The sequence below is a fragment of the Erinaceus europaeus genome, chromosome 13 (genome assembly GCF_950295315.1).
Source record: "Erinaceus europaeus chromosome 13, mEriEur2.1, whole genome shotgun sequence".
Classification (NCBI taxonomy): domain Eukaryota; kingdom Metazoa; phylum Chordata; class Mammalia; order Eulipotyphla; family Erinaceidae; genus Erinaceus; species Erinaceus europaeus.
In genome coordinates, this window is record NC_080174.1 from 92,318,909 (window position 1) to 92,346,306 (window position 27,398).

The 27,398-nt window shown below is 42.0% G+C and overlaps 1 protein-coding gene across 1 annotated transcript; it reads left to right on the forward strand.

Annotated features, from left to right (window-relative positions):
• The first annotated feature begins 22,947 nt into the window (after positions 1-22,947).
• LOC132542388 (zinc finger protein 14-like) lies at positions 22,948-26,917 on the forward strand. The gene is made up of 3 exons (XM_060204961.1): positions 22,948-22,958; positions 25,849-25,946; positions 26,031-26,917. The coding sequence occupies exons 1-3, from the start codon at positions 22,948-22,950 to the stop codon at positions 26,915-26,917; spliced, it is 996 nt and encodes a 331-aa protein (XP_060060944.1).
• The last annotated feature ends 481 nt before the right edge of the window (positions 26,918-27,398 follow it).

Consider the following 27,398-nt stretch of genomic DNA (forward strand, 5'->3'; position numbering starts at 1 on the left):
ATTACAAAGAAGATTAAGGCAAGTTTAAACCTATGGGACTACATCAAATTAAAAAGCTTTTGCACAGCAAAAGAAACCACTGCCCAAACCAAGAGACCCCTCACAGAACGGGAGAAAATCTTTACATGCCATACATCAGACAAGAGTTTAATAGCCAACATATAAAAACTTCTTCTTCTAGCGTTTGCCCTTCTTCTGTATCCAGTCAACAGCATCAGGTTGAGCCTGATGTAAAGTTTTGAGACCTCCTTTGAATCTGGAGAGGTGGCAGTCGTTGACTATGTGGGTCATAGTCTGTCTGTAGCCGCAGGGGCAGTTCGGGTCGTCTCTGGCTGCTTGCCAAACTCAACAACAAGACAACAATTCGTGGGCTTGGTAATGGTCCTAACAGGCAGGATAACTCACTACATGTTTCCATAACCTCTTCTGTTTCCATTGCACAGCTAGGGTATTGTACCTTTTATTCACCACAGTATCTTCCATCTAGGGGCCATACTGTCCAGTGAAGAGGCTGTGCTGCTAGATTTAAACAGAGTCTCAAGCTATTGCTGTGATTGATCTTCCATTTTCTGGCCTGAAAGACATTCAGGGAAAGAGGAAGAGATGGCAGTTTCTTGGGTAAGTGACTTGCCCCACATCAGATTCTGTTTCTTTTTCCTCTTGAATACTTTGTCCTTTAATTTATACCTGTTTAATTTACTGTTTCTGTTTTGCACATCATATTTCTGTATCTCTGTCTCTTTCTCTTTCTTTCTGCCAGGGCACTGCTCATCCTTGGCTTTCATCTCTGGCTTATATCCCTGGCTTATGGTCAGTGAATAGAACCTAGTAGCTGAGAACCTCAGGCAGAACCTTTGTTATCTTCCCACTCTTGCATTTCTCTTTTTCATTTTAGTCTTTTTTCTTTTCTTTTTAAAAATTTTTTTTGTATTTTTTAATTTATTACCTTTTGTTGCCCTTGTTGTTTTATTGTTGTAGTTATTATTGTTGTTGTTACTGATGTCATTGTTGTTGGATAGGACAGAGAGAAATGGAGAGAGAAGAGGAAGACAGAGAAGGAGAGAAAGACAGACACCAGCAGAGCTACTTCACCGCCTGTGAAGTGACTCCACTGCAGGTGGGGAGCCGGGGGCACGAACCGGGATCCTTCCGTTGGTTCTTGTGCTTTGCACCACATGCGCTTAACCCGCTGCGCTACTGCCCGACTCCCTCTTTTTTCTTTTATTATTTAATTTTTAAGTCTTTTTTTAGATTTGATTTTTTTTTAGATATTTATTTTTCTTTTCTTGCCTTTGTTTTAAAATACTTATTTATTTATTCCCTTTTGTTACCCTTGTTTTTTTGTAGTTATTTTTTGTTCAATTTTTAATTTTATTTATTTATTTATTTTCCTGTTTGTTGCCCGTGTTTTTTATTCTTGCTGTTGTTATTGAACTTGTCATTGTTGGATAGGACGGAGAGAAATGGAGTGAGGAGGGGAAGACAGAGAGGGGGAGAGAAAGACAGACACCTGCAGACCTGCTTCACCACCTGCTTCACTCCCCTTCAAGTGGGCTCGAATCGGTATCCTTATGTCGGTCCTTACCCTTTGCGTCACCTGCACTTAAATGCTGCACTACAGCCTGACTCCCGTGAGCGATTTTTAATTGCCCTGTGACTAAACATCTTCTTGGTTAAAGAGACTGTATATATCTTTCTGCACATTTATTGTGGTTATGTTACTCTACTGAGTTGTGTGAGAACATACATTGCTGATTAGCCTTTTGATATATAGCATGTAAATATGTTTTCTTATTTTTATTACTGCATCTCTTTGTTTGGTGATAGGTCTTGTCATTATACCAAATATTTTCAGTTTGTTGTAGTCTCAGTGGTTCATTTATCCATTTATTTATTTATCTTTGATGTTGAGCTCAGGTCTCTGAAGACATTTCCCATTCAGATATTATGTACTGTACTGAGGATGACTTCTGTAGACTTTTTTGGAGACTAGTCTAACATCCAAGTGCTTATGTATTTTGAGATGACCCATGGTGTCATGTGATGGTGTTGTTTGGTTTTTATATGCATGCAGTAACTGACTCATTTTCCACAACATCATTTTTTATAGAGACCTCACCTATTTACATCTATTTCCGCAGCATCATTTTCTTGCTTTAAACAGGTTCTTAGGTAGGCACCTGCAAAGCTTTCCCCCTGCAGGTGGGGACCGGGTGCTGAAACCTGGGTCCTTGTGCATTGTAACTTGTGCACTCAACCAGGTGCGCCACCACCCAGCAACCCCTTATTTGTTTATTTATGAGAAATATAGGAAGAGGGAGACAGAAAGAACCAGACATCACTCTGGTACACGTGCTGCTAGGAATTGAACTCATACTTGAGAGTCCAATGCTATATCTACTATGCCACCTACTGGACTACCCTATTTATTTCTTTCTTTATTTTTCCCTTTTGTTTCCCTTGTTTTATTTTTGTAGTTATTATTGTAGTTATTGATGTTGTCCTTGTTAGATAGGACAGAGAGAAATGGAGAGAGATGGGGAAGACAGAGAGGGGAGAGAAAGAGAGACACCTGCAGACCTGCTTCACCACCTGTGAAGCCAACTCCCCTGAAGATGGGGAGCCGGGGGCTCGAACCAGAATCCTTCCGCCGGTCCTTTTGCACTTTGCGCCATGTGTGCTTAACCCACTGCACGACTGCCTGATTCCTTCTATTCATTTTTTTTAAAAATTTATATTTATTTTCCCTTTTGTTGCCCTTGTTGTTTTCATTGTTGTTTTTTAGTTGTTATTGTTGTTGATGTTGTCGTTGTTAGATAGGACAGAGAGAAATGGAGAGAGGAGGGGAAGACAGAGAGGGAGAGAGAAAAAGAGACACCTGCAGACCTGCTTCACCGCCTGTGAAGCGACTTTCCTGCAGGTGGGGAGCCGGGGGCTTGAACTGGGATCCTTATGCCGGTCTGCACTTTGTGCCACGTGTGCTTAACCCGCTGTGCTACCGCCTGACTCCCTCTATTCATTTTTTAATGAATTAGATACAGAGAGAAAGATACACAGAGAGAGATACCAAAACCAGAGCACTGCTCAGCTCTGGTTTATGGTGGTGCTGGCTATTGATGCTGGACCTTTGGTGCCTCGAGCATGAAAGTCTTTTACAGAACCATTAGGCGTTTCAGCATCCCATCCCTTCGACTCTCCTGAAGGAAAAGTCAAAGGAAACAGACACAAGCTGCCCCAGCTGAGGCCTGAGATATCCCTGCCCTATCTACCTGCAGAACCACAGGAAAATAGACATTTCCCCCAAGCCACTGGGTTCCAGAGTGTTTGTCACACTGTCATCCATGACTGATGTTCTGCCCATCCCCCTGGGGCAGGGTTGGACCTGCAGGTGGCCCATCCTTTGATCCCTCCCCTCCAGAAGCCACTGAGATGACTCGTTGCTTAGTATTTATTTCTTCTTTCCTCCCAGCCTATTTCCAGGACTGACGCAGCCGTGCCCACTGCTGTTTATTACTTGAATATATGTTGAAGTCACCAAATGATGCCAGGGCCCAGGTAGAACAGATGAAATGTGACCAAGTTCTGGTGGGTGATGGATAATGAGTAGGGACTGGAAAATCAATTGTGTTAATTCCTGGTCTGTCACTGGGACTGAGAATTAATGAGAAGATCTGTCTAACTTAATGGTATTTAGACATTAACAGAGTGTGATAGAATTGTCCACAGGTGCTGCCTGGCATCCCAATGACAGGAGGCCTGCACAGCCCGAGGAGCAGCAGGTGTAAGCAGGTAGGACCCAGGCTGAGCACACAGACACCCGGTGGGGTCCCTGCGGCCTCCCACACTCCCCTGGGTGGGTCCCAGCACTCCCATGTGGGTCTCATTGGCGTGGTTGCCCCCTGCCAAGCGTGGGCATCCAGCTGGCGGCTTTGAAGGCAAATGCTCCAGGGTGGGTCTCTGGACCGGCTTTGAGGTCACCGCTCCAGACACTCTGTGGGAAGATGGATAGTAGCTTGGGGACAAGGGAGCAGTTCATGTGTTGGCAGGGTCTGAGATACACAGACAGGCCTCCTGTCCCCTGGGCTCCACCCCCCAAATCGAGGTCCACCCCATCGTCATTGTTGGCGGTGCCTTGAGGAACCTCGTGGACCCCATGGCTGAAGTGGCCAAACTGGAATGTCTGCCTTTCAGATGAGATTGGGCGTGTTCAGGGTGGTATGGCCGAAGACATCTGCCTTTCTGAAGCTCTAAGACCAGGGCTTGTCCCAGCTAGAGCCACCCATGGAGATCACCACCTCCTCACGGCCCCCAATGCCTGGCATTCACACTTTTCTTGTGTGTGGTTTTCTTTCATGCAGAAAATGTTGACTTGCATATCCAGTGATATAGCAGACATGAGAATATGCAACTCTGAGGGCAGTTTCTGCCTCTCTCTTTCAGAAATATTTTTATTCATTTATTATTGGATAGAGACAGAGACATTGAGAGGGAGGGGGAGATAGAGAGACAGAGAGACACCTGAGTCCTGTTTCACTACTCGTGAAGTTTTCCCTGAAGGTGGGGCCCAGGGCCTTGAACCCAGGTCTTTTTTTTCCAGTGCTTTTTTTTTTTTTTAAATTCCTTTCTTTATTGGGGAATTAATGTTTAACATTCAACAGTAAATACAATAGTTTGTATATGCATAACATTCCCCAGTTTCCCATTTAACAATACAACTCCCACTATGTCATTCATCATCCTTCATGGACCTGTATTCTCCCCACCCACCCACCACAGAGTCTTTTACTTGGGTGCAATATGCCAATTCCATTACAGGTCCTACTTATGTTTTCTTTTCTGGTCTTGTTTTTCAACTTCTGTCTGAGAGTGAGATCATCCCATATTCATCCTTCTGTTTCTGACTTATTTCACTCAACATGATTTTTTCAAGGTCCATCCAAGATTGGCTGAAAACGGTGAAGTCACCATTTTTTACAGCTGAGTAGTATTCCATTGTGTATATAGACCACAACTTGCTCAGCCACTCATCTGTTGTTGGACACCTGGGTTGCTTCCAGGTTTTGGCTATTACAAATTGTGCTGCCAAGAACATATGTGTACACAGATCTTTTTGGATGGATGTGTTGGGTTCCTTAGGATATATCCCCAGGAGAGGAATTGAAGTGCCATAGGGTAGGTCCATTTCTAGCCTTCTGAGAGTTCTCCAGACTGTTCTCCAAAGAGGTTGGACCAATTGACATTCTCACAAGCAGTGCAGGTATCTCTCTGCCTCCCTGTCTCCCCTTCCCTCTTGATTTCTGGCTGTCTCTTTTCAATAAATAAATGAAGATAAATTAAGTCTCATGCCTGTAACATGTGCTCTCAGCCAGGTGTGCCATTACCCTGACCCGACTCTCAATTTCTCTTTCTCGACTGAAAATAAATACAAATCAAATCAATAAAATAGCAAACAGCTTAGATTGTTCTAACTAAGTCACCATCGGTGCCAGAGCAGCTCACTAATTCATTATCTAGAGCTTCCAGCTCCTTAAAAACCACAAGAAGGCAACCCTGAACCACCAGGATAGAGAGGCAGCACTGGGCTCCAGGGCAGACATCTCTGTTTCCGGGAGCGTCAGCTTAGGGCAGCCGCACAGCCTGCTGGGACTTGTAGTTCCCACGGCTCTTCTCCCACGGCTGACTGCGAGGAGGCGGACTACAGCTCCCGTCAGGCCAAGCGGCACAGCGGGGTCCTGCACACGTGCTGTTGGGCGGTGGGTTTGAGTTGCTGTAGCTGCCAGCCGGCTGTGCGGAGTCTGTTGCATGGCGGCCTCAGGTCAGTCGCGGCTGGTGGGTGTCCGGTTGCGGCGGGAGCCGGGGGAGGCCTCGGCGTGACCGGCATTAAAGACCTGGGGCTCTGCGTGTGTCGGGGAGGTGCGCCAGCCTCGCCTCTGGCCATTCTGCGCCGCCTCCCTGTTGGTCTGGGTCCCGCTTCCCCTCGCCCAGCTTTGGGGCCCGCGGAGCTGCGGGGAGATGCGGGGCCCGCGGGGACGGGGCGTGAGCCGCTGGGGCGGGCGCAGGGTGTCCCGGGCAGGCTCCGGCCGGGCTCCGGCGGGCGACCGTGGGCGCGGACCCGCCGCGGGGAGCGGCGCTGAGGTCGGCGGCCTCTGGCCTTGGCTGTGGGCGGACTGGCGCGTCTGCGCAGGCGCGGGGCTGCAGTTCCCGAGTGCGCGCGGCGCCTGCGCGGTTGTGCGGCTGCAGGTCGCCGCCAGCTGGGTGTCTGCGGCCTGGCAGGACTGGCCTGCTGGAGCTGGTCGCGCTGCAGGATCCTGTGCAGCGACTCTGCGGCCGCCTCCGGTGCTGCCTTGCCGCCGGTCTGGGCCAGGCCTCGCCATCAGAGAGGTTTGGTCATCGTTTTCTAAGGCTCCGGAATTGTGCTCGCAGAGATGAAATGATTAATAGCTGCTGCGACTTCCCCAAACGTTTTCTTTGTGAATAGAGATAGAAACGCAAAGGGAGTTTCCAGGAGGCGGTGCAGTGATGGGGCTTTGGACTCTCAAGCATGAGGTCCTGAGTTGGATCCCCAGCAGCACATGTGCCAGAGTGTTGTCTGGTTCTTTCTCCTCCTCCTGTCTTTCTCATTAATAAATAAGATTTTTTTTTTTTTTGCCTCCATGGTTATCAGTGTGGCACAGTGCCTGCACTACGAATCCACTGCTCCTGGATGCCATTTTTCCCCACTTTGTTGCCCTTGTTTTCATTATTATTGTGTTGTCATTAACGTTGTTCTTGGATAGGACCGAGAAATGGAGAGAGGAGGGCAAGCCTGAGGGGAGAAAAAGACAGACACCTGCAGACCTGCTTCCCCACCTGTGATGCAACTCCCTTGCAGGTGGGGAGCCGGGGGCTTGAACCGGGATCCTCACGCTGGACCTTGCGCCACCTGCTCTTAACCTGCTGTGCTACTGCCTGCCACGCAATAAATAAAATATTAAAAATAAAAGGAAGGACGATCTACCGGGGGTGGGGCAAGCAGGAGAGAGATACTGCAGCCTTGTCTCGGCCCGTGAAACTTCCACTGCAGACGGGGATGGGAGAAGGACGGACTGAGACCCAAGACACCATTTGATTAATTTTTCCATACACCCCCCCATCAGCTATGGTCATATTCCCTGACTTAGTGTTCATGTGAACATGGCCCTTTTCTGTGCTAATTTCTTTCTTTCTTGCTTGCTTTTTTTTTTTTTATTTTATTACTAGAGTATTGCTCAGCTCTGGCTTATGGTGGTGTAAGGATTGAACCTGGGACTTCAGAGCCTCAGGCATGAGAGTCTCTTTGCATAACCATTGTGCTATCTACCCCCACCTTTCTGTGTAAGTTTCTATGAATTTTTACAAACTGCTTTGAAAACAGGCACAAAGAATTAGAAATATTTCTAAGACAGTTTACTCTTGTGTAATACTAGTACTAAATGTGGGAGGTCTGCACAGCTTTAGAAATTGTGAGCATAGACGGAAAAATGTCCTACTATTAATTACTTAAATGGGGTAAAGAATTGTGCTGCAGTACTCATTTATTGACTCTAGATGGTGATCTAATACCACGTTACACTCTAACATCACATTCTAACATTAAAATGTTATTGAAATGCAGTTTAGAAATCTTAATATCCTGACATCAAATTCTTATAATTACAATTATGTATGCAAATACCTCCTCAGTATAAAACAGGTAGGTGCACAGGTAAGGTCAGGACAAATTATGTCCTCAGGCAGAGTTCTGGTCAGGATGGGTCCTGATTCTGGTCTGGATGGGTCCTGGGTCTGGTCCTGAACTGTTCCCGTTCTGTTCCTAGTAGCTGGTTCCTTTCTTGGTCTGGTGGGGAATCTGCAGACACCTCCCTGACCTTTGGTGTGTTGATTGCCAAGGGATATGCCGGATGGGGGCTTCTGAACTTAAAGACTAGCAGGCAGTTCAAAAGTTGCCATCCATGTCCGAATGTCCATGGCTTTTATCCCTGAGCTAGGCTGGGGTGTGGATTAGTTAATTTCCAGTCAATGAGAATTGGGGTCTTCCTGTCATGTAGGTCTAACTATCAGGCGATACAGATGTAGGGCCTGCCCTGCACAGGACTTTATCTTATGCTGGTGTAAGGGGCATTTCAGAGAACTCAGAGGCCGCATTGAGCTTGCCCTGCACAAGACTTTATCTTATGCTGGCTTGCAGGGGCTTTTCAAAGAACTATGGGGGCCACATAAAGCTTGCTCTGCACTGGACTTTATCTTTGCCTGTGCAGGGCCATTTCAGCGCATTTATCCTGCATAGGACTTATCTATGCAGGCCTGCAGGACTTGGGGGCCAAGGTTCTAGGTTTTATCTTTCACTTTCCTTTGTTGCTTAAAACTCAAGAATAGTTTAGCACTTTACTTTTAACAATGTTTCATCACTCAAATAAGCATCTTAACATTTCAAACTCAAAATAATATTCTCATACTGGAATATTCACTTTAACTCTAACACTCTAAACTGAAACAACTTATCCTCATATTTCCAGCCTATTTAAACATTTCAAAATCAGAGGAATACTTTCACACTTAATATTCTCACACTTCTTATATATGTCTTAAGTACACACTGTTTCATGTACATATTGTTTCAAGTACATATTGTTTCATGTACACACTTTAGTATTATTCTAAGTTCACATGCTTTATAGATTAATATTATTCCAGTCTAAGTTTGGGCATAAGTCACAGCACTAGGTTCACACTCCTTATACATTAATATTATTCTATTCTAAGTTTGGGCATAAGTTACAACATATTTGTTCAGGAATCCGAGGTCTCAGCCTTTGTGTTGAAGGGGTCGTGTTTTCTTTATCTGGTATATGTAAGGGACACTTAACTGAATGCTTGACTGTTCTGGTATGTGACATTCCATCCCCTTGGTCCCAAGGGCCTAGAAGGCTCGAAAGGTCCAGTAGTCTAGAGGGAGCTTGAGAGAAAACTGGGCCTTCCCATATACCAGCTCACTGTGCCTGCACTTACCTGAGGTGCAACATTTTACGTCCCCTCCAATAACTCTGAGCTATGTATTGGTGAATACATTCCTCGATAAGAGGTTTTAAGGTCATATGAGCTGCGTGTGGTTCTAAAGTTTAGGGCTGATAGGCCGTGTCTGGTGGGGGGTGTCAAGAGTACCAGTCTCCTTCCAGGAATGTGAATGTGCCCTCTGGTTGCCTAATTAACATGTATAAAATAAGAAATACTGTGTATATGATCCTTTATCTGTGTAACAGGCTCACAATCCTGCTGCCCAGGTTGCTGTCTGTAGTAGAGGGTCCCTGTGTACACGTTTCTTAGGATTTAATGGGTCATGCCCTATGAGATGGTGTGCTAGAGTGACCAACTGGTGTTCATCTTCTGGCCCTGGTTTTGAGTAAGTTTTCCAAAACATAATACTGTATTTATATGTACTAAATGGGCAATGAGTTTCCTTAGGAAAAATGTTTCTACAGAGTCTAGATTGGACATTGTATATATGAAACTAAACAGTAAGCCTTCAAAATGCATTTTGTAACAATTAGAGAAAAACCAAAATTGATTACTCCGTGTTCCCAGATCACACTTCCACCCGGAGTCCCACGGAGTTCATGCCGTGTCTTCCAGACCTTAGACATAGTCACAGCAACAGTGGCACACTGCAATGCAAACTCTGACTGTCATTGCTAGAATAACAATTACACAGGTGATCCAAAACATCTGTTTCACCCAATACCACCAATCACAAATATGTATACACAGAAAATCAAGTTGCACAGCTCAGGCCAGAATATCCCCAAATGAACGTCTCTTAATAGCTGTACTAGTGGATCTGTGTATTGTTGTTGCTGTGGTCTGGTGTCAGGCTGCACCGCGGAGAAGAGAGCGGACGTCCAGAGCAAAGGGGTACACAAATCTTTATTATAGGATTGGGGGGGAGGTTTGGTTCAGACCACGTGGAGCTAGCCAGCAATGGCCGACCACGGGGGGAGAGCAGGGAGCGAGACCTCAGAGAGCGAAAGCTGAGAGCCCAGAGAGAGAGAGGGGAGGGGTGAAGGGGCTTTTTATTGGGCGACAACCAGGGGTGACGTGTAGGGCCAGGATTGGTTGAAAGGGGGCACTCTAGGATTTAGCGGGGCATAGAAAAACCTGGGGGCGGAGACTGCATCAGAATAATTCCTCAGCAACATCTCCTCCTATCCCTTTATATCTAAATGGACACAGTAAAGAAAAATGGAATGGAGCAGGCTTAAATGTTTTAGAGGAATGCCATGCTTAGGAGGGAAGATGTAGGACTTTCTGTGGAGGAGGGAAGGCTTAAATGGCTGCGAACCTTGTGAGATTTATGCGTCCTCCTGTGCTCAACCCCTCTTTAGAGAGAGAGACTTACCTGGAGAGACTCATCTCATAGGTTTAAGCGCAGCCTGCTCAACCATCTCTTCACAATATCTCTACATCTTTTCTATCTTTCTATCTAGTAATTGCATAAGATGTACAAAGTCTATAAAAGACTATCATGGAGCAGAAACCTTTTGGGCATAAGCCTAAATGATATAACAAAATAGGAAGGGACAAGTAGGGGAGAAGTAAAAGCCAGTGTGGTGTGAAGGGAAGGATTGGTGTGTAAAGGAACATTCCCTGTTTGGGTGGGGAAAGGGGCAAGGGTACATAATGAGGGGGAGGCGGGAGGTATGACCCACCAAACAGAGGGGCTATTTGGCATTGTATAGTCCTCAAGGCAACAGTCTGTAAAGTCTATGAATTACTCAGGATCAGTCTATGAAAAACCAGCAGCGTGAAGGGAAATAAGCTGCTTCAAAATTGTGTAAAATGTATATAGGGTATGTCAGAAAGTCCGATACAAGTCTCAGTCCGAAGTAGATGGCTAGGGGAAGAATTGGCAGGGGATGCAATGCTGCATGAGGGAGGTCAGCCGCTGGAATGTTGCTCTTTTGTAGATAGCTAGCTGGAACTGCCAACACATAACAAGCAGGTCAGAAGCAGGAACGGTAACCAGGCATGAAGAAAGTTCTGTCCTTGGAGTTTGTGTATCAGGTTCTTCAGATGGCGTTGAGTGACATCTAGGGTTTCGGGGGGTGTGCCATGGTAGTCGTGCCATCTAGTGAGTGACGTCAGAGTGTGCAGGGGTTCAGATGGTTTTTCCGGGATTCCTGTGAAAGAAACACAAACAATCTGCTTCTCGTGGTTAATTTGAACTTGTAACAAGTTATAGGTTTGTTATAGTTGATACCTCGATGATTATAATTGGTTTAGAATCTTTTTATGATTTTATTTAAAGGTCATCTAATGTGACCTCCTGTTGCAGCCTCTACCGCAGGATCTTGAGACCAATTTTAGCTAAAATATGTATTTTAAACAGACTCAAATTGCTTAGAGAGTTAACGCATATTCGTGACAATGATTTCAACGTTTACAGTGCCAGATTGATGCCAGATCTGTTGTGGATTAATTTCCACAAGATAGTTTACAGGGCACCTTTGGGGGCCCTTCAAAGGTGTCCTGTATATAAAATTTATATAGTTTAGTTTTGGGAATGAATAGTCACGTTGAACATTTAGACTTTTACCTAAATAGTAAGTTACCTTAACAAATTAATTTTTACCTAGTCTGGTAAAAGTGTAGCTGTAGGGTTACATTTTTGACCGTTAAGTTAGTGTTACCAAACTTGAGACATACCCATAAACATTTAGTTATAACAAACTGGAGGAAAAAGAACTTTTGTTATAAAAACACATTATTTAAAAACAAATTTAAATCTGTCATTAGTCACACAGTTTAAGACTAAATTAATTTTTACCTTGTCTGGTAAAAGTGTAGCTGTAGGGTTACACTTTTGACCGTTAAGTTAGTGTTACCAAACTTGAGACATACCCATAAACATTTAGTTATAACAAACTGGAGGAAAAAGAACTTTTGTTATAAAAACACATTATTTAAAAACAAATTTAAATCTGTCATTAGTCACACAGTTTAAGACTAAACACATATATACCAAAACTATATATAAAATTCAAAAGAGGGAGAAAGAAAAAAAAATTTTGTAATGTTTCTGGACGTATCCAGAAACTTTGGCTGCGTCCAGCATTTTTATATAAATCCAATTACCTTTTAGAGTACTCCAAGCAGATGGGTCATGCAAAAAAAAAAAAAATTTTGTCATTTAATTTAACACACTCACTCACAAAAACAACTGGCCAGTTATAACATAAGACATACGGGGAAAGGGTAGGAGAGAGGTCTCTGTGAGCCAGATTTTGTAGGTTCTGGCATGTCGTATTACGGGTCCTGGGATGTATCCTGCATCTGGTCCTCTTGTAGTATTTCTTGTTCTTCAGGAATAACAGCGCCATCCTGCGTGTATTGTCGGACATGGCGGGCAGGAACCCAGACAGGTTTAGAGAAATTTTGAGGGAAAATGCATGCAAAACCCCTTCCCATGGTCAATAATGGGTCAGGCCCTTTCCAAACTTTATTGAGTGGGTCTCTCCATTTGACCTTAATAGATGGGAGGGTAGATGGTGTTTGCCAGTGAAGAATAATAGGGGGTAAGGCCGAGTTATTGTAAATATTAGAGAGATTTAACGTAGTTAAGGCTTTTGCTAGCTGGATATTGGGGGGATATGTTCCTCCTTTATCTTTATTTAGTTGAGCCTTCAGAGTTTGATGGGCCCTCTCGACAATGCCTTGTCCCTGTGGATTGTAGGGAATGCCCGTGGTATGAGTAATATTCCAGAGGGAACAAAAATCTTGAAATTGTTTGCTTGTAAACATAGGTGCATTGTCTGTTTTCAAAAATAATGGGACCCCCATAACGGCAAAACAAGAGAGCATATGGCTTACAAGCTTTTTAGCACTTTCTCCTGTCTGAGCTGTAGCCCACATAAATTTAGAAAAGGTATCAATTGAGACAAACACATATTTTTGTTTGCCAAAGTTTCATATGTGGGTGACATCAATTTGCCAAATAGCATTAGCTTTTAAATCTCGGGGGTTAACCCCAAGGGTCTGGATAGCAGGTGTCTTTATGAGACTTGCACAAGAAGAGCATGTAGCAAGGATATGTTTTAACTGTGATACAGGAACATCAGGGAATCGAGCTTGAAGGCCTTTAAGATTAACATGGGTTAGAGAGTGAAAATTAGCAGGCTCAGAGACAGAGACTGGGAAAGTTCCTGTGGAGGCAAGGCGGTCAACTGCGGCATTCCCTTCGGACAGCGAACCAGGAAGAGGGCTGTGGGAACGAAGGTGTTGAATATACAGTGTTTGGGTTCGAGAACAGAGCATAGAGGCGATTTGAATCAAGAGAGGGGAAAGTGGGTTGTCATCAATTTTCACATAAGAACGAGCAAGCCATGGAAGTAAGTTAACAGTATACACACTGTCAGAAAAAAGGTTGAAGGATTCTGGTACAGCTTTTAGTGCAAGAAAAACAGCATAAAGTTCTTTGTACTGAGGGGAATTCTCAGGAAGCTCAGTAAAGAGAGGTTTAGGAGATTGTTTGTCTGGGTAATATATAAGGGCAGCAGCTCCCCTTTTTCCGCCATCAGTAAAGATTGTAGGAGCAGAGGGAATGGGATCCTGAGAGAAAAGTTTAGGTGCTAGTAGAGGCAGAAGAGGTAAAGAAGCTATCAATTTATTAGAAGGAAAATGGTTATCTATTTGTCCTGGAAACCCCACGAAGCTTATGGCAAAGCGGGAATGATGGCGTATAAGCCACTCTGTATCTGTGAGAGAAAAGGGCAGAATGATTAAATCCGGTTCTTTCCCTAAGACCTGCACAGACCTATTTCTCCCTAGGCGAACCATGAATGCTAACGCATCTATCTCAGTGAGGAGTCTTGGAGCTCCTCCTACTGGTATGTGAAGCCATTCGAGTACCCCATGGTCTTGCCACAGTGCCTCTACTACTGTGGGGGTGGAGTTGAAGATTAGAAGGTTTACCGGAGAGGAGGGGGAGAATCGAACAAGGTGCATGTCCTGGAGGGCCTGGTTAACCCTTTGCAGTGCCAAGGAGGCCTCAGGAGTTAACTTACGTTTTGAAGAGGGCTGTTTGTTTCCTTTCAACAGGTCAAACAGTGGTTGGAGGCAGCTTGTGGGCAGATAGAGATACTGCCTAAGCCAATTTAAATTTCCTAGAAAACTTTGTAAAGAAGCAAGAGTAAGGTTAGAAAGGAAGGTAACATTAGGTTTTAAGGGACGAATTTGCGTTAGAGAAATCTCTGAACCTAGGAAGGATATTGGAGGGATTAGCTGTATCTTCTCAGGGGCTACATTAAGGCCGCTTTTCTTTAATGCAGGAATGAGAAAATCACATAAGGCATAGAGATCTGTATCTGATTTTCCCCATATTAAAATATCATCTGTATAATGAAAAATATTAAGGCCCTTATGAATATATGGGACAAGGGCAGATTTAACAGCCTCCTGACAAATTGTAGGATTATTGGCCGTACCCTGGGGCAGCACCACCCATTCAAATCTATCAGCAGGGCTGGCATTATTAATAGACGGAACAGAGAAGGCAAAACGTTTACAATCTCTTGGATGCAAGGGGATAGAGCTGAAACCGCAGCGGCAGGGGCCGGGGGCAGAGCTGAAACCGGGACGGCAGGGGCTGGGGTGGGGTTTAGGAACGCAGAAGCTGCAGGCGGAGCTGAAACAGCAGCAGCAGGGGCTAGGGGCGGAGCTGAAACCGCAGCGGCAGGGGCCGGGGGCGGAGCTGAAACCAGGACGGCAGGGGCAGGGGCGGGGTTCAGGAAAGCTGCAGGCGGAGCTGAAACCGGAATGGCAGGGGCAGGGGCGGGGTTCAGGAACTCAGAAGCTGCAGGCGGAGCTGAAACCACAGCCATGATTAAGCTCTGTGTGGTCTTAATATTTACCTATGGCCAGGCTCAGAGCCTGACCAAATGACAAAAATAATGACGAAACCTTTACTGTACTCTATAAGATTGATCATAATGGAACAAGCAATAGCAGTAGTGCAGTATTTTTCAGGAGGCCCCAAGAGTAAAAAATGTTTTCCCCTTTATCTACACCACTTTAGTGTTGCCCCTAAAATATGGAAAAAGATTGGTAGTTCCCACAGTGGAGGGGCCACCTTACATGACATGATTAATGCAAAGTTATGGTACCTGCCTAGATACAATGGGCCTTTTAATCTACCATCCACCACTATGCTCCCACCTCCTTATACAAGAATAGTACACAAGAACCTAGGTTACACAGTGAGCATATACAGAAGATGGATTCTAGCTAGAGAGTTTAACTTGGAACAAAACCAAACAAAACTCCTCGATCAAACATTGGAACAGATTTTGTGAAAAATGGGTTGCTCAATTTGTTTAAGGGACCTAGAAACATAACAAGCTTGAACTTTCTATAAACCATTGTCTTCTGATACATAGGGCCAAGAGAATGACATAAAAGGTAGAATATTAATCAATAGGACATTTGCCTAGCACACAGGTACAAGAAGAACAAAAGACACAGAAACGGTGATGTGGTCTCTAGGACAGAAAGTGCCCCTGGAATGTAAATGTTCCACAAAGCAGGAGATGTTTCCTACCTGTGCTGTTCTTACTTGGTGATTTTTGTTTCAAAAATAATCAAAGGCTTGGTGGTTTTTGTTTTAATAATCAATACCTTGGTGATTTTTGTTTGAATGATCTAAGCCTTATGAGACTATAAAATAAAGTTCTGGGGTGGGGGTAGATAGCATAATGGTTTTTCAAAGAGACTCTCATGCCTAAAGCTCCAAAGTCCCGTGTTCAATCCCCTGCACCACCATACCAGAGCTGAGCAGTGCTCTGGTAAAAAATAAATAAAATAAAATAAATAAAGTTCTGCTTAAGTAAGACAGAGATGTCTTCTTGAGCTTGATTCAGCATCAACTCACTCGTCTCTCATTCTTCATTCTTCATTCTTCGCCGATGCCCCTCCTCCTTCAGGCTAACCCTAATAACCTGTTGGGGCTGGCTCCCAGCAGTAAATACTCTGACAGATAGCTTCAATCTCATGCACAATAGGGCCTCCTAGGTAAATAACAGACACACTAACTATAACTAACAATAGGATGTACCTTGTGCACATGCTCTTGTGCTATTTGGTCCAGTTTGGCCAAGCTTAAGTCACCCTTGTCCTTAGTAATCCAAGCAGTGTTCCCTTGACCTTCTGTCACAATCTCAGCCTTTCCCAGTGATTGCATTTTCTTGTCCCTGTAGAGACAAGTGTCTGGTCTGATTAGTTGTTGGTCTGGGAGGTTCACATATTCTAAAATAGGTACTTGTCTGATTGCCTCTCGAATAGGGGAGTCCCTATAGAGTCTAGGCCTGTTGTTTAACTCAGAAGATGCCTTTACTATTGCTTCCTCAAGATTTTTATATTCACTGTTCGTTAATTTAGCTTTAATGAGCCCATTCCATCTCTACATAATCTGCTGCTATTGGGTTGTAAGCTATATGGAATTCCCATATGATACCTATGTTCTGTGCCTATTGTTGGATCATGTTTCCAGTAAAGTGTGTTCCTTGAGATCAAGGAGCTAACTGTATGACAGTTGGAATACCATATACTGATATCCAATTGCATAAAGTAAAAATAGCCAGATTCTGGTAGGGGCTGTTGCCACTTCTTGCTAATCCTAGACCTGTTCATACATCCACTATTGTACAAGCATATCTGTCCCTGTACTGTTTTAGGGGTCCTATACAATCTATTTGGTGGGTATGGTTAAAATGTAATTTTATTGCAGTCTGTCCTGGGTATCTGTGAGAAAATCTATTTGTTCATTTGGGCAATTCTTATAGGACCTGATAGCTTCCTTTGCCGTGTGCCAAGTGACTTTGGCATTCCTTTCTTGAAACCACTTGTGTGTTCCATGATTCCCGGAATGCCCTAAAAACTCATGAACTTCTAAGATTTCCTCTAGTGTGATGGGTCTAATCTGGGAGTCCCTTTTTAACTTTAATTTTGTTCCTGTGTTTTCTGTCACTCTCCATCCCCTGTCTATTTTTCCTATAATGCTGCTAATTTATCAACCTCATTATTATATTTAGTCTGTAAAGATTCATCTTTCTTATGAGCATCTACATGGTATACCTGAATTTTGATGTCTCTCCCAATCTGGTGTAGCTCCTTCCATGCTTCCTTACTCCAAATCGCCTTTCCATTGATTTTCCAATCTGTATGTTCCCATTTTCCTGACCTTAAGTCTATCTCATTCACTACACACCATGAGTCAGAGAACAAATGTAAATCCTTTCTCTCCTTCAAAGACTTTCTGGCAGCTAAAAGAGCTGCTATAACTTCTGCATGTTGTGTGGAGTGGGACATGCCTTGATCAATAATGATCATGTTATCGGATGGTCCAGTGCTGCGGCTTTCCATCTTACCATGTTATTTTGGGTGGTAGTGGAACCATCAGTGAACCAGAGAGGAGGAGTATTGCCCTGGTCACCATCGTTCAATAGGTATCTGTTTCTGGGGACGGGAGGTGTGTTTGGGAGAGGTATATACCCACCCCTCCCACCCCCCCCCCAGAGCTTGTTGTAACAACTGCTCGGACACCATGGGTACCATCTGTGGAGGTAAGAAACCAACTGTTACTTGTTAGAGACTTTTACCCAGAAACCAACTGTTACTTCTTAGACACTGTTACACTGAAACCAACTGTTACTTGTTACAGACTGTTATACTGAAACCAATGGTTCCTTGTTACAGCTGTTAAACTGAAACTAATTGCTCTTGTTCCCTGTACTATAAAAAACGGAGAGTGAGAAATTTGCTATCATCAGTGCAGACTCTCCCCTTGTGTGGACAGATGTCAGCCGCCCAAGCTTAAGCTTGCGAATAAAGACTCTTGCTCTTGCATGTAATTCTGGTCTTTCTTGTGTGAGATCGGAACTGGAACTTCTGTGCACAACACCATCCTCTTCTCTTCCAGGGATACCCCAGGAAGAAACTGGACAGATACCATTTCCATTGAAGCACTTTTCCTTCCATGGGTAGGCCAGTCCATGCCTCTGCCGGTGCCTCAACCCAATCTAATATGGGCAGAGTAGTTTGGAGGACTACCAGATTATTCCTCAAAATAGAGTGGCACGTTCTCAAAGCTTCATAGACTGTCTATACATACTTTTCAAACAAGGAAAATTTGTTCTCTGACCATGGGAATCTTTTACAATAAAATCCTACGGGAGTTAGCCTGCTCTGTTGCCTAACAAATTTATTCCAGTTTCCCCAGCTGAGTTTATAGAATACATCAATGACTACTGTTTGACCTTTTTTTAATATCAGTGAGCTCCTTATATTCTATAACTCTCTTCTTCACTATGCCAAAGGCCTCTTCTTGTGGTTCTCCGCATTCAAAATCTTCAGTTTTCTTAGTTATGTCATATAAAGATTTAAGCATCATTTGTAAGTGTGGTATGTGGTTCCTCCAATACATGAATGTACCTACTATAGCTTGCTGGGTTTGAGACTTATTCTGTGGTGTTCATAGGGCTTTAATTTTGTCTATTGCAGCCTCGGGAATTTTAGGTCCCGTGTTTGACCAATGTACTCCTAAGAACTTTACACTTTTGGGAGTTGGATGGTAGCATAATGGGTTAAGTGCACATGGCACAAAGCACAAGGACTGGTGTAAGTGTCCTGGTTTGAGCCCCTGGCTCTCCACCTGCAGGGGTGTTGCTTCACAAGCAGTGAAGCAGGTCTGTAGGTGCCTGTCTTTCTCTCCTCCTCTCTGTGTTCCCCTCCTCTCTCCATTTCTCTCCTATCTAACAACAATGACAACAGCAATAATAACTACAATGATAAAAACAACAAGTGCAACAAAAGAGAAAATAAAAGAGAAAGGATGAAAGAAACAAAAAGGAACTCTACACTTTGAGCAGGGTTTGGACCTTAGCCTGATTAATAGTCTATCCCTGTTGTCTCAGTTGTTTAACAGAGCCTGTGTCACAGCTTCCTTATTATGCCCTATAGTTAAAAGATCAGCTACATAAGAAAAAAATTCACATCCCTTTGGTAGCTGTAATGTCTCTAAGCTCCATCTGAGTCTGGTATCTTGTGCTTTGCTCCATATGCACTTAACATGCTGCACTACCGCCTGACCCCTGTTCTACTAGATTTTGGTGGATGCTTTTGTTGAAGAAAAATTTAAAGGGTGGGATAGAGATGTCAGTCAAATTTGTGGGCTTGGTAATGTTCCTAACAGGCAGGATAACTCACTACATGTTTCCATAACCTCTTCTGTTTCCATTGCACAGCTAGGGTATTATACCTTTTATTCACCACAGTATCTTCCATCTAGGGGCCATACTGTCTAGTGAAGAGGCTGTGCTGCTAGATTTAAACAGAGTCTCAAGCTATTGCTGTGATTGATCTTCCATTTTCTGGCCTGAAAGACATTCAGGGAAAGAGGAAGAGATGGCAGTTTCTTGGGTAAGTGACTTGCCCCACATCAGATTCTGTTTCTTTTTCCTCTTGAATACTTTGTCCTTTAATTTATACATGTTTAATTTACTGTTTCTGTTTTGCACATCTTATTTCTGTATCTCTGTCTCTTTCTCTTTCTTTCTGCCAGGGCACTGCTCATCCTTGGCTTTCATCTCTGGCTTATATCCCTGGCTTATAGTCAGCCAATAGAACCTAGTAGCTGAGAACCTCAGGCAGAAACTTTGTTATCTTCCCCTCTCTTTATTATTTATTTCTTTAGTTTTTTTAAAATTATTTTTATTTATTTTCCTGTTTGTTGCCCTTGTTTTTATTCTTGCTGTTGTTGTTGAATTCGTCATTGTTGGATAGGACAGAGAGAAATGCAGAGAGGGGGAGAGAAAGACAGACACCTGCAGTCCTGCTTCACTGCCTGCTTCACTCCCCTGCAAGTGGCTTGAATCGGTATCCTTATGCTGATTCAAGCCCTTTGCGCCACCTGCACTTAAACACTGCACTACCGCCTGACTCCCGTGAATGATTTTTTAAAAAAAATTTATTTGTTTTTATTATTTATTCCTTTTGTTGCCCTTGTTTTATTGTGTAGTTATTATTGATGTCATTGTTGTTGGATAGGACAGAGAGAAATGGAGAGAGGAGGGGAAGACGGGGAGAGAAAGACTGACACCTGCATACCTGCTTCACCGCCTGTAAAGTGACTCCCCTGCAGGTGGGGAGCCGGGGGCTCGAACTGGGATCCTTCTGCTGGTCCTTGTGCTTAGCGCCACCTGTGCTTAACCTGCTGTGCTACCGCCTGACTCCCTCGTGAATGAGTTTTAATTTCCCTGTGATTAAACATCTTACTGTGTTTATTTATGTTACTCTACTGAGTTGTGTGAGAGTATATATTGCTGATTGTCCTTTTGATGTATATTATGTAAATATGTTTTCTTATTTTTATTACTGCATCTTGTTGTCTTGGTGATAGGTCTTGTCATTATACCAAATGTTTTCAGTTTGTTGTAGTCTCAGTGGTTCACTTGTCCATTTATTTATTTATCTTTGATGTTGAGCTCAGGTCTCTGAAGACATTTCCCATTCAGATATTATGTACTGTACTGAGGATGACTTCTGTAGACTTTTTTGGAGACTAGTCTAACATCCAAGTGCTTAATGTATTTTAAGTTGACCCATGGTGTCATGTGATGGTGGTGTTTGGTTTTTATATGCATGCGGTGACTGACTCATTTTCCACAACATCATTTTTTAAAAAAATTATTTATTCCCTTTTGTTCCCCTTGTTGTTTTATTGTTGTAGTTATCATTGCTGTCATTGTTGTTGGATAGGACAGAGAGAAATGGAGAGAGGAGGGGAAGACAGAGAGGGAGAGAGAAAGACAGACACCTGCAGACCTGCTTCACCGCTTGTGTTATGACTCCCCTGCAGGTGGGGAGTCGGGGCTTTAACCGGGAGCCTTATGCCAGCTTTTGTGCTTTGCGCCACCTGTGCTTAACCCGCTGCGCTACAGCCCGATTCCCTCCGACATCATTTTTTACAGAGACTTCACCTATTTACTTTCAGCATCATTTTCTTGCTTTAAACATGTTCTTTGGGATTTTGATGGAGACTGCAGAGCATGTATATGCCACTTTTATAATGGTCATTTAGTTTAGAAAATCATTAATAATTCACCAGTAATCAACATTTTTGTTTGTCTTATGTCTTTGTTTCACAGCAATTTACAGTTTTGAAGATTATTTCTTGAAAAAATTTTGTTGCAAATGTATGGGAGTCAGGCAGTAGCACTGTGGGTTAAGTGCATGTGGTGCAAAACAGTTTTCTTTTGCCCTCTTATTTTTTTCTGCCACCATGTTATTTCTTGAGCTCAGAGTCAGAGCATGAATCCAATACTCAAGGAAGCCATTTTTTCTTTCTATTTTATTTGATAGGATAGCAAGAAATGGAGAGTGGATCAGAGGTCAAGAAAGAGCCATGTGCAGGCCTGTTCAATGCTTATGAAGTGTCCCTCACACAGGAGGGAAGCAAGCCTCAAACCTCCATTTCTGTCTGTTCTATCCAACAATGACAAGATCGATAACAACTGCAACAATAAAAACAAGGACAATAAAAGGGAAAATAAATAAATACAATAACATAATGCTTTTTTAAACAATTATATTTTACTTCTTATTATAGAGGGAAATTGAGAGGGATGTAGGTTACTGGATAACAGTTCTTTTCTCTGCCACCAGGGTTATTTCTTGAGCTCAGTATCAGAACTTTTGCTCAAGAAATGTATCTTTTCTTTCCATATTATTTGACAGGACATACAGAAATGGAGAGTGGAACAGGGGTAGAGAGAGACATTTCCAGGCTTGTATCACTACTCATGAAGTGTCCCCCTCTCAGGTGGGAAGCACTTTCAATCCTAGGTCCTGTGTCATGGTGATATGTACACTTAAGTAGGTGCAACAGTGCCCTGCACCTGATAATTCTTATTTATTTTTTTAACATTCTTGCGTTTTTTTAACCTTTTTTTTTTTTTGGACAGTGACACTACAGAGAGCCTTAATGTGGTATGATCACTATAAAACTATAATTTCCATGCTTTCATAATAATATTAATTTTATAAAGAGCCATGTGTGGCTAGAGATGTTTCATTTCTAATAAACTTATACTCATCATGTGTTTTTTTTATCCCATTTTTTTTTTTTTAATCACTGTGGCTTCATTATAAATTTGTTACACCTGTGGTCCTGGAGGTGGCGCAATGATAAAGCTTTGGAGTCTTAAGCATGAGGTCCCGAGTTCAATCTGTGGCAGCACATGTGCCAGAGTGATGTCTGGTTTTTTCTCTCTTCTTCTTTTTCATAAATAAGTAAAATATTAAAAAAAAAATTATTACACCCAGTGGCCATTTTTTTATTATTTATATTTTTGTGTTTTATATCAGTGAAGAGAATTTAATAAGGCTATTGAAGTAGAGATATCTATATCTCTGTATCAGGTGAAATTATTATTCATGTATGATAAATGAAATTAATGTTTATTTTTTCTTTTAATGAGAAGAACTGCAGGTACTACGAAAACACACCAGACTTTGAGCTCTTAAGTCCCCAGGGGCTATAGGTTCCATTCGAGTTATCCTCTACTTTACTGTCCCTATCAAATTCTCTTTACCTATATAAACTTTACATTATAAATAAGGAAGACAATATCCACAACTGCTCAGCACTTGTGAAGTGTGCCTCACCTCTGTGCATGTGAAAACTAGGTTATTGGATCTTGGTCCTTTTATATAGGCAGCCTGAGCACCATTTGAGTTGTTGGCTCCCACACAGCCACTAAGGTTTTATCATCTACTAATTATAAATCTATAGAGGGGGAATAGTGAGAATAGGTTTATCTCTCTGTTCTCAGGGCCTCGTGAAGTAGAGTCCAATGTTCTAATGAATGTACCACCTTCTAGAGCATGATTAAGAGGTATTTGGTTTTCAAGTCACCAAAGACATGTTTGCAGATGAGACAATCATTCACAGGCTTCCTAAAGTAGAGACTGAATGGCTAATCTGCTGTTGCTCGCATTTTCTCACATGATCACATTGCACATATTTTAGGGCTCAGTGACCTATGAAGATGTAACTGTGATTTTCACTCAAGAGGAGTGGGCACTATTAAATTCTTCAGAGAAGAAACTCTACAGAAATGTGATGTGTGAAAACTTGAGGAACTTTCTTTCAATAGGTAACTCTAATCGCCTTAATTTTTCAACTAGAAGAGAAATCATTTTTTGTTCACCAGTGTAGAAATGGCTATACTGTTCAGTGAGCAAGGTTTTATTGTGACTCATGAGGGATCAAGAATTCAATCTATTTGTATAATTTCTAATACTTTTTATATTTTGTAATTTTAGAAAAGATACAAGAACATTCCACCAAAGGGCAGCATATCTTGCATGGTAATAAACAAAGGTGAGAGTTACATTTACAATAAAGTGTGATGTACCACCTAAGAAGCTACTGTGTTTTCAAAAGTGTTGTCTCTAATTTACTGAGATCAGGTGCCTGCATGGTTTCTCTGTATAAGGGGACTCATACGTTCTTCATGGTGTGCTTTCTACTGATGTAGCAATTGCATATGACCCCTTTTAATACAGTTCATTCAGAAAATGAAAGTTATAGGCACTGCCAGAAATAGATCAATTTTTTTAATAAGCAAATCAATAATACTTCATGACTAGATTATAGAACAGTTTGACAAGTGACTCCAATGTGATGTATGTGATGTACATGACTGAAGTTCCCATCTGAGTCACTGAGGACCATAATGGTGTTCTTACATTATCTGTCTTTTCTCCACTTTATAGGAAAATCTTTCTGACATGTAAAAAGTAAATGGAAATTTTTAAAAGGGAGCAAAGTTGCTAAGTATTTATAAAATAGTACACTTTGAAGCAATAAGAATATCTTCAATGTATGACTATCTATATATTTTTTTAATATTTCTAATTTACTTTCTCTTTTGATGTCCTTGTTTTTCATTGTCGTAGTTATTATTGTTATTGATGTAGTCATTGTTAGATAGGACAGAGAGAAATGGAGAGAGGAGGGAAAGACAGAGGGGGAGAGAAAGATAGATACCTGCAGATCTGCTTCACCACCTGTGAAGCAACCTCCTCCTGCAGGTTGGGTGCCGGAGGCTCGAACTGGGATCCTTTCAAATATCTACATTTTTATGATACTTAGAGGTAGCCCTTCCAGAAAAGATCAATATTTTCAGTGAAAAATATTTCAACACAAATCCAAAAGTTGTTACTTCCAAATATATGTTCAATTAGTGCATGACAAATATCTGTAATGATATATTTGGCATAATATCTTTATATGAAAGTATGTAGTTATTATTATGGGTTTTTATTTTTATTTATTTAGTTATGTATTGGATAGAGACACGCAGAAATCAATATGAATGGGGATGTAGAAAGGGGAGAGACAACGACTCCTGCATTTCTACTTCACCACTTGCAAAGCTTTCCGTCTGCAGGTGAGGATGGGCCCTTGAACCCTCTTCTTTGCTTGTTATAGCATGTGCGCTCAGGCAGATACACCACTGCCCTGCCATTTTTACCATTTTTTTTATCTTACTTTTAACTTGAGATCTTTTTATTATTTTTCAATATCTGTGATTTTTTTCAGTATATGTTTTTTAAAATAATTATTATCCCTTTTGTTTTCGCTGTTTTTTATTGTTGTAGTTATTATTGTTGTTGTTATTGATGTTGTCATTGTTGGACAGGACAGAGACAAATGGAAAAAGAAGGGGGAAGACCGAGAGTGGGAGAGAAAGATAGACACATACAGTCCTGCCTGTGAAGCGTCTCCCCTGCAGGTGGGGATCCAGGGTCTCAAACCAGGATCCTTACAGTTTGTGCCACCTGTGCTTAACCCACTTTGCTACCACCCGACTCCCTCAGTATATGTTTTATTCAAATCTATTTCTAATGTCTGATTTTGTGGCTTATTAAGTAAAATAATGTCCTGCATTTTGATAATCAATTAGTGTTATTCATTGAAATGTCATTAATTAATTGTTAATTATTTTACAGTAATACAACAGTAAAAATCTCTGAGGGCAAAGATAGTGAGAATGCTGGAATATCTCAAGAATGTGAAGTATACAGCAAATTATTCACTTATCCTATTCATCTTCAAAAACACGTAAGAATTCACAGTGGAGAGAAACCCTATGAATATAAACAATGTAATGGAACATTCAAGAGACCCAGTCATCTTTGGAAACATGAAAAAACTGACAGTGGAGAGAAACCCTATGAGTGTAAACAATGTAGTAAAACATTCACTCAAGCTGGTCATTTTCATATACATGAACGAACTCACAGTGGAGAGAAACGCTATGAATGTAAACAGTATAGTAAAAAATTCAGTGATTCCAGTAGTCTTCGGGCACATGAAAGAATTCACAGTGGAGAGAAACCCTATGAATGTAAACAATGTAGTAAAACATTCAGTTCTTCCTGTAGTCTTCGGACTCATGAAAGAATTCACAGTGGATATAAACCCTATGAATGTAAACTATGCAGTAAAACATTCATTTATGCCAGTTATCTTTGGGCACATGAAAGAACTCACAGTGGAGAGAAACCCTATGAATGCAAACAGTGTAGTAAAACATTCAGTTATTGCAGTAATCTTCGGAGACATGAAAGAATTCACAGTGGAGAGAAACCCTATGAATGTAAACTATGTAGTAAAACATTCAGTTGTTCCAGTAGTCTTTGGGCACATGAAAGAATTCACAGTGGAGAGAAACCCTATGAATGTAAACAGTGTAGTAAAATATTCAGTGATTCCAGTAGTCGTCGGGAACATGAAAGAATTCACAGTGGAGAGAAACGCTATGAATGTAAACAATGTAGTAAAACATTCGGGTATTCCAGTCATCTTCGGAGACATGAACGAATTCACAGGGGAGAGAAACCCTATGAATGTAAACAATGTAGTAAAACATTCAGTGATTCCTGTACTCTTCGGATACATGAAAGAATTCACAGTGGAGAGAAACCCTATGAATGTAACCATTGTAGTAAAACATTCAGCCAATCCAGTAGTCTTCGGGCACATGAAAGAATTCACAGTGGAGAGAAACCCTATGGTTGCAAACTGTGTAGTAAAACATTCAGTTATGCCAGTAGTCTTTGGGCACATGAAAGAATTCACAATGGAGAGAAACCCTATGAATGCAAACTGTGTAGTAAAACATTCCATGATTGCAGTAGTCTTCAGAGACATGAAAGAATTCACACTGGAGAGAAACCCTATGAATGTAACCATTGTAGTAAAACATTCAGGCAATCCAGCAGTCTTAGGGAACATGAAAGAATTCACAGTGGAGAGAAACCCTATGAATGTAAACTGTGTAGTAAAACATTCAGGCATTCCAGTAGTCTTCGGGCACATGAAAGAATTCACAGTGGAGAAAAACCCTATGAATGTAAACAGTGTAGTAAAATATTCAGTGATTCCAGTAGTCGTCGGAGACATGAAAGAATTCACAGTGGAGAGAAACCCTATGAATGTAAACAATGTAGTAAAACATACAGTTCTTCCAGTAATCTTTGGGCACATGAAAGTATTCACAGTGGAGAGAAACCCTATGAATGTAAACAATGTAGTAAAACATTCAGTTATGCCAGTAGTCTTCAGAGACATGAAAGAATTCACAGTGGAGAGAAACCCTATGAATGTAACCAATGTAGGAAAACATTCAGGCAATACAGTAGTCTTCGGGCACATGAAAGAATTCACAGTGGAGAGAAACCCTATGATTGCAAACTGTGTAGTAAAACATTCGGTTATGCCAGTAGTCTTTGGGCACATGAAAGAACTCACAGTAGAGAGAATCCCTATGAATGCAAACTGTAGGAAAACATTCCGTGATTGCAGTAGTCTTCAGAGACATGAAAGTATTCACACTGGAGAGAAACCCTATGAATGTAAACAATGTAGTAAAGCATTCGGGCATTCCAGTCATCTTCGGAGACATGAAAGAATTCACAGGGGAGAGAAACCCTATGAATATACACAATGTAGTAAAACATTTCAGCAGTCTGCTGGTCTTCAGAGACATGAAAGAATTCACAGTGAAGAGAAACCCTATGAATGCAGACAGTAGTAAAACATTCTGTGATTCCAGTCGTCGTCGGAGACATGAAAGAATTCATAGTGGAAAGAAACCCTATGAATGTAAACAATGTAGTAAAACATTCAGTGATTCCGGTAATCTTCGGGGGCATGAAAGACTTCACAGTTGAGAGAAACCCTATGAATGCAGTGTAGTAAAACATTTAGTTGTTGCAGTAGTCTTCAGTAACAATAACATAAAACGTATAATAAAAATGGAAAA

Excerpts from the sequence above, each read along its gene's own strand:
- LOC132542388 (XM_060204961.1), top strand. Across the intron at positions 25,947-26,030 it reads TTCCAGTCATCTTCGGAGAC|ATGAAAGAATTCACAGTGGA; the intron begins ATGAACGAATTC and ends CTCTTCGGATAC.